The 8391-nt window shown below is 39.5% G+C and overlaps 1 protein-coding gene across 1 annotated transcript; it reads left to right on the forward strand.

The window, feature by feature from the left end:
- Positions 1–309: 309 nt before the first annotated feature.
- On the forward strand, positions 310–6401 carry LOC115536157 (F-actin-capping protein subunit alpha-2). The gene is made up of 10 exons (XM_030348213.1): positions 310–415; positions 2101–2164; positions 2564–2615; positions 2705–2768; positions 2883–3089; positions 4431–4510; positions 4658–4736; positions 4816–4887; positions 5017–5079; positions 5171–6401. Exons 1-10 carry the CDS (start codon positions 377–379, stop codon positions 5309–5311), a joined length of 861 nt encoding a protein of 286 aa, XP_030204073.1. The 5' UTR covers positions 310–376; the 3' UTR covers positions 5312–6401.
- Positions 6402–8391: the final 1990 nt, after the last annotated feature.

The following is an 8391-nucleotide window of genomic DNA, read 5'->3' on the forward strand; positions in this document are numbered from 1 at the left end:
CTTTTTTTATATGACAGTAAAACGGTTAAACTCAATTCCAGTTTAATTTCAATTATTTCCCTCAAATATAAAACATGAGCAGGCATTACTATAATATTCATTTGATACTGGTATTAGGTTGGAAATTTTGCAACCACCTCCTAAGCTGTATTCATTAACAGACACCACTCAATGGTATCTATCGTTTGTCGGATGCATGATTATGGTATGTGATGCACTGTATGATATATAATATATAAATATAATGTTAGATAATATATATGATATACCTAATATTTATATATAATAGTATATATATAAATAAAAAAATATTATACAGGATATATCCTACCTGGCAACCCCAGCGCCTGTTCTGTTAACAGTTCAATGAGCCAAGATGGCGGACTGCGAAGACCAGCTCACCGATGAAGAGAAGGTATTCGTTTAACATTTAACAATGCACATAACGATATCTGTACTTTAACGTGGCCTTGTCAGTGCTGTTTTCTAAACGATCCCGATGCATGAGGGCGAAGAGGATAAAGTAATAACATGAATCCGGGCTGGCTATCGAGCTAAGCTAACATGTCAGTGTTACGTTTCAGAGTTGACAGCGTACATCTGGATACATTTCGGTGTACACATCAAAGGGCTGGGTTATAGTTCACCTAGCTCACAGTCTTTCGCTAAACACCAGGATGGTCAACATGGTTGATGAGTAGAGGACGAATGTTTAATGTTTAGAATGTGTACATGAAGGAAGTGGAGCTACTTCCTGCACTGAACGACGAGTAGTGACCTGAAACCAACACCTCTACTCATCTAACCAGAGAATTGTATGTGTATATATATATATATATATATATATATATATATATATATATATATACTCTCTTTGGCTTTGAGGTCTGGTTTACATATTTTCGTTGTCGTATAACGTTACTGCTATAGTTTATAATGGTCATATCACCATATCTTGGATCAATACGCGGCGTCACTGGGTGATGCTGCCCTCTCCTGCAGGAACTTGTTAAATAGTTTAGTCTACATTCCTCACCTCAACCACAGTATGACAGCATTGATACTGGGACCACAGCTTGACTCTAGTGTTACCGGGACCACAGTCTGACAGCATTGATACTGGGACCACAGCCTGACACTAGTGATACTGGGACGGTCGGACCACAGCCTGACACTAGTGATACTGGGACGGTCGGACCACAGCCTGACTCGAGTGATACTGGGACCACAGCCTGACTCTAGTGATACTGGGACCACAGCCTGATACTAGTGATACTGGGACCACAGCCTGACACTAGTGATACTGCGACCACAGCCTGACACTGTTGATACTGGGACCAAAGCCTGACACTAGTGATACTGGGACCACAGCCTGACACTAGTGATACTGGGACCACAGCCTGACACTAGTGATACTGGGACCACAGCCTGACACTACTGATACTGGGACCACAGCCTGACACTGTTGATACTGGGACCACAGCCTGACTAGTGATACTGGGACCACAGCCTGACTAGTGATACTGGGACCACAGCCTGACAGAATTTATGCAGGGATGGCCCTTCTGTTGGGTACATATTTGTTCATAAATAATGCAGCTGAGCATGGATTTATACAGGTTAAAAATGGCTTTGTGTTGTAAAAGGTTTCTTTATGGGACACTACATTCTAACTTGATTATCAACTATCAGTTCAGTGCTACTACCTGTCTTGGTGAACCTTGGAGAAGTCCTATTTACATAGCTGCTGAACTACAACGTAGTACATCCAACTCTACATGCTTACACACGCAGAACGGCTGCTAAGAAAAGCCCTGCTCGGACACAGATCCTACTGGCCATTTAAGGAGTGGTCAAAGAAGAGCTAACAAGCTGGGGGCCAACAGCTAGCCCACGGCACCCCTGTGGGCCACAGGTGTCACGGTAGTCGCCTGGATCCTAAAAAGAAGAATAACATTGATCAAAACGGAGAGTAAAAGGGATTTTGACAATGAGAGCATTATGCTACTCATAGATCCTCTTCCCTGAGGAAGTGTTTTTGCGAAGACAATGAGCCAAATAATACATACTAATAGAAACTAATGACCATATCCTTTTCAGGTGCGGATTGCAGCCAATTTTGTTATCCATGCTCCTCCTGGAGAGTTTAATGAGGTCTTTAATGGTAAGTCTTGGTCCTTTAAACTTCCCTAGGCTTCTGCACTGGAATAATAATAATCAGTTTGTAACTGAGGGTATCGAAATTGAAAGACTGAGCACAAAGGCTCGAAGCCAGTCCATGCATAGAAAACAGTTCACTCTATGTGATCCCTGACAAATTTCCCTGAAGAGAAACCAATGCTACAAAAGACTGCATATAAGTTTTGGGTTGCAAAGCCCATTGCGAAATTGTAACAAGGCTTCAATGCGGGCTTTCGTTATAGACAATAGGCAAACAAGTGTATCCAACGGTGGATTAGGAAAGCCAAGTGTTTTCATTCGATTTTTTTTACCTTTACAAAATTTAGAATGCCTTTGTTCAAGCAAGAACAACTATTATTGATTACTATACACTCTTTTTCAGATGTGCGACTACTGCTCAATAATGACAACCTTCTCCGAGAGGGCGCAGCCAAGTAAGCAAGATTTATTATGCATCCAGAGTAAAATACTGTTTGTACACCAATGCATCCAATTGATTCACGACATTTCTGTTTGAACACAGTGCGTTTGCCCAGTACAACATGGATCAGTTCACCTTAGCCAAAATCGATGGCTATGAAGATCAGGCGAGTCATTTCTAAAAGACAAGATAGTCCGATTATAACATAATACAAGCGGTCATCATGTAACAATATACTACTCACATACAGAGGGACTCACTATCCTCCGTCCCTCTGTAGGTTCTGATCACAGAGCACGGCGACCTGGGGAACGGACGCTTCTTCGACCCCCACAACAAGGTGTCCTTCAAGTTTGACCATCTGAGGAAGGAGGCCAGCGGCCCGCAGCCCCACGAGGGTGAGGCGGCGCTGCGGTCCTGGACAGAGGCCTGCGACGACGCGCTGCGGGCCTACGTCAAGGAGCACTACCCCAGCGGAGTCTGCACTGTAAGGCCCGTCTGGGGATCCACACGGTGGACATGTTGCCCTATAGGCACTCAATAATAGGGATGGGGATCATTAATATTTATTGACATCGATACCATTTTCGATACTCCTTAACGATCTGAGTCTTTATCGATACCACTATCGATACTTTTCTATTAATTGGTGGAAATACGACGCGTTTTTAGTGATGAGGAAAATAAATTAGGAAATAATGAATTGTATTTTAAATTAAATATGTAATTCTTAATAAATATTGACATCAATTATACATACTAAAATGATTAGAGCACTATACAACTGTATTAGTAATACAGAAACATGAGTAATACAGTATTCATGTTTCACACCAAAAACTCAATTAACTAACTATGTTACATTTGAACGCATCATGATAACAGTCGTTTTACTGAGCCAACCTCAACACATCATCACGCAGCACATCTGAAACTTTATTTGCCATTTAAGATAGCTAGCTTGTATGCTGCCTGTTACAACACCGATTTCACAATTGGATTAGTATTTTTAACTGACGGGACTAGCGACAGTGTCTGTGTGTGCGATTACCGCTCGTACTTTGAGTGGATGATTAAAACGGGCCCGTCTGGTGCGACAGGAGAAGGGGGAGACAGGAGGACCCTTTTCAACTTTTGAGACAGTCGAAGGTACTGCATTTGGCCTTTATTTGATGCACAATGCTAATGTGCTTTTGCCATATAGGTTGTGTTCCCTCCTTTACAATAAATGATTTTCGTCTTCTTCGCCCGTTCAGCCATCCTTGCGAGCAAAGTTAACTGCCAGACTTCACTTGTTTTACTTGTAATACCTGTTTGCTTATAATTCCATTCAAAAACATTGGTGGACACGCTGCAGTGATTGGATTGATTTGATTTAAATGCCGTGACGCGACTCGAGGGACACAACATTACGTTACAGGACCTACGGGACAAAGAAAATAATAAAATAGGAGAGACGGGACTCAATAGTGGTATCGATAAGCCCAAACGTTAATGGAACCGGGTCCTTGGTAGAACCGGGTTTTGATCCCCATCCCTACTCAATAAACAGCAACTCTGCAGTAAACCCAGGTCTGTGTTGAGGGCTGGTTGAAAGCAGCTTAAGGCTGCACTGCTCCTATTTTGGGATGGTATGTTTGTATTTCAAACTGCAGACTCATGAAAGTATGCCTTGCCGTAAAGGTTGGAGAATACTACATTTCCAAAAGGTCAACAGAAGTGTTTAATTGGGAGAGATTATGTTGAAATGGCAAGAATATTTCCAAAGGGCTCCTTGATCCACAAATAGTAAGAAGCATTCACCTCACTGTGTTGTGATCTGTCTCAGGTTTATGGGAAAACCATAGATGGCCAGCAGACCATCATTGCTTGTATTGAAGGACACCAGTTTCAACCCAAAAACTTCTGGTCAGTTGACATATGAAATAGAATGATTGTGTACAGTGTTATTCCTACAAATGTACTTGATAACCTTTATCCTTTTTCTGAATTAAATTTTTTTGGTGTTTTTATGTATAGACAGCAAGTATCAATTTGGGCCCTTCTTGTTTGTAGGAACGGCCGCTGTCGCTCTGAGTGGAAGTTCAGCATCTCCCAGTCGACCGCCCAGGTGATCGGAGTCCTGAAGATACAGGTACAATCACGTGGATGCTCTCCTTACAACGATCCCAGTGGTTCTGTCTTCTGGGTTAAACATTGTGCTGTTGATCCAGGTGCATTACTATGAGGATGGAAACGTCCAGCTTGTCAGTCATAAAGACATTCAAGAAGTACTCACAGTGTCTGTAAGTATGACCCACTCAATTGTTTTAAGGTCCAAAGTTCATTAATATCTTGCATTTTACTATTAAACTCCCATTCAATAACTATCAAAAATTGAATGCAATACTTAATGCAGACCTTGTTTTGAGCAGAACGAAGTGCAGACTGCAAAGGAGTTTGTTAAGATCATCGAGGACGCGGAGAACGAATACCAGGTAGGCGTCCTCTCATAAGGGGAGCCCTCAGTGGACCTTTTCCAGCTGTTATTCAGGAATGCTGACCGCTTCCCTCTGTGTTAACCTGCAGACGGCCATCAGCGAGAACTACCAGACCATGTCGGACACCACCTTCAAAGCTCTACGCAGACAACTCCCGGTCACGCGTACCAAGATCGACTGGAACAAAATCCTTAGCTACAAGATTGGCAAGGAGATGCAGAATGCTTAGAATGCAGTGCCTGTGACGGCTGTGCTTGTTGTGTGTTCAAAGACACAACAGGGGGGGGGGGGGGATTGGTCATAAATGGGGGTGTAATTAATTTAAATGTCAATGAAAGATGCTCGAAATCTCGTAAGAAAGTTAATTTTTTCTTTTGTTTTTCTTTTTGGACTTCTGCCAGGGCATGGGCTTCACTTTAAGGGAATTGAGCGGTCTTATTTGCAAACAACTTATCTTGGAACAATTGATGCCTTCGGTGACACTGTGAAGGCTAGGGTTAGTTCCCTGCCACACACACACACACACACACACTGTCTGACACCCCCCTGTAGGGTGTCGTACTGTCACACCACACCTCATGTAGCAAACATTTTAGATGGTGTATCGTAAGATGACATCCTTAATGGAGCTTCCATCACCACCATCATATAAAAAGACTGGTTGGTTGGTATAATGCCTGATATTTAATGACCCAGCTACCAACTGCGTTGCATGATTTCCTCTTTTTATATGAGAAATAGCTGCAGTGTTTGTCAGCCAAAAGCCTCTCATTGGCTGACTGGATTTCATTAGTTGTGAAGCTCAAGGTGCAGGCTGGTTCTGGCTGCTCTCCTATGCAGAGTAAGGTCTCAGATATTGAGTCTGAATAACGTACACTCCCCTTGGCTTAAAAAGTATTCCCTGCCCACTGTTTGCCTTCAGCTTTTGCTATATTTTTTTATACAAAATATAAGTGCATACATTTAATATTCAAAAGGAATAAGTAATTAAACCAAATATTATCTTGTATCTATTGGGTTATGCGAATTGTGTCCTAGTGTAACCATGTAGGAGCTGAAGATTATGGGTGCCAAATGTTAACTGTTAATTGAAAAAAAAAAAAAATCTTTAAATGGCAAAACAAAAGATCATCCCATATCTATTAATGCAAATAATCAGTTGATGAAGAAAATTCAATCGGATGCAATTTTGTTACATTGAAGCACACATATAGATGAATATGAACACTTTGCATTTGTATAATATATCGTCTGTGTGTGGGATATATATTTCTTGTGTCCAAAAATGTCAAACCATGAATAAAATATTCTGCCATCAGTGTTTGGGTTATGCCACTTTAGTAGAGGTATTTATGAGTGTATTCAACTATATAATAATAATAATAATAATAATACATACAATAATACAACTATATATGTATACATATATATATATATATATAACTAATTATTTTACTATCTTATCAAAACTTATCATTTGATTAACTATAGTTATTGATTTTTGATGTTTGTTTTATTTAAAATTTAGCCTAATCATCAGAGCAGAGGGGAACAAGCAGATAAATCAACAGAAAATGGCCTATATCAATACATTTTTATTTTCAAAAATATTAACATTTTCTTCTCTAGTCAATAATGAAGCATTATGTATATTATTTGTATTTTATATATTTCACAATCATCTTTTGAATTGCCTTCAACGTTTGGCCACTAGGGAATTACTTATATCAGGGATGGGCAACTGGCGGGCCGCATACGGCCCGCATCCTCACTCAGTCAGGCCCACACATATTAAAACAAATAAAAATAAATAAAAATTAATTGATTGAGTTACAGAAAACTCGGTCAAGAAAGATGAGAAGAATTCATAGAATTCAAAGGCAAACCCATGTGTCTAGTTTGCTTAGAAACTATATCAGTCATTAAAGATATCCACTTAAGTCGCCACCACAACTACTATGAATATCATGCTTGTTGGGTTTGAGTTCATTGAGTTGTTGCACTTAATGTTGGGTATCGTTTTTCAGTTTTGTGACATCATTGAATGAGGATGTATGTGAGGCCTTTGCAATGATAAAAATACTGATTATAGCCCCTAACCCTTAAATACTGAACACTGATTCATGTGGCTGTTTGAGCATGGAAAACATGAAATTAATGTATGTTGGTTCAATTAACATACCGTACATAGGTTATGATTCTGTACGATTTTTTAGGTAGTGGCCATCCCCAAAAAAATGCTCCAGAATACAGGAAATCATATCTACCAAATTCAAAATTGTGTAGCTCCTCTAAGCTCACGTTTAGTTGAAGTGTGCTGTCATGTGACCCTCTGATGGTGAAGGAAGATGGATGATGAAAAATGTGGCCCTCTTTATCATAAAAGTTGCCCATCCCTGACTTGAATACTGGGGCTGGTATGAAAGGAGGAACTGTAATCTCTTTCTGGTTGAGCTCCCCACAATGAAGTTATTTATAGGAAGTACTTAACTCATCCATTATTATGCGATACCTCTGTGTTTTTGCTTGTATTCTCATTCTCATTACTTGTATATATACTAATCCTAATTATTTGTATTACTCTTTGTTTTCTGGTAGTCCTTAAACAAATATGGCAGGTCACCTATATATAGACAATACAATATCCAGACAATACATAATAGTGCTTATACAACAAAAGGAAGAAGCAGTTTGAAATGTAATGAGTCAGAGCTACAATATCTAAACTGTACTGGAAGGAATAATGCATACTTTGACTGTCATGAGGGCAACTTTTATTAAGGCATGAAATGGGTATGAATACAGTAGACATGCCCTAGTTATATGAACAGTGAAACCATATAAAAATATGCTCTGCATCCAACTTCTGCCATTGTCAGTGTTTCTACACCACCCACATTTTATCTAGTTGGTTACGGTACATCTACTTGACCACTAGAGGGCATGGCTTTGCGTAACAATGGGAGTATGTTCATCCCAAATATAGAACCAAAAGACCACTTTTATTTATTGTTTGAGCCCAATATAACTATCTATATCCACACATATATATACATGCATACTTAAATATGTATAAACACGTATATATGCATATGTATAGATATATGTGTGCGTGTTTATATATATATATTATGTATACATATATGTGTATGTGTCAGTTTGTTGTAACTAATACACTAAAGGAAATCAACCAAACCACTAATCTCAAGCTCATGCTATTAGTTGAGAGGGTTTGTTATAGACCTATTTATGAATAAAAATGATTGTATCCCCTATTCACAATATCTAAGCAAATCAAGTATTAAAAAC

Source organism: Gadus morhua, chromosome 1, assembly GCF_902167405.1.
Source record: "Gadus morhua chromosome 1, gadMor3.0, whole genome shotgun sequence".
NCBI classification, from domain to species: domain Eukaryota; kingdom Metazoa; phylum Chordata; class Actinopteri; order Gadiformes; family Gadidae; genus Gadus; species Gadus morhua.

Bases quoted from the DNA above. Each gene is read 5' to 3' on its own strand.
- LOC115536157 (XM_030348213.1), top strand. From the start codon at position 377: ATGGCGGACTGCGAAGACCAGCTCACCGATGAAGAGAAG. The intron at 2,165-2,563 runs GTAAGTCTTGGT...ACTCTTTTTCAG, and splicing joins GTTTAATGAGGTCTTTAATG to ATGTGCGACTACTGCTCAAT. The intron at 5,080-5,170 runs GTAGGCGTCCTC...GTTAACCTGCAG, and splicing joins ACGCGGAGAACGAATACCAG to ACGGCCATCAGCGAGAACTA.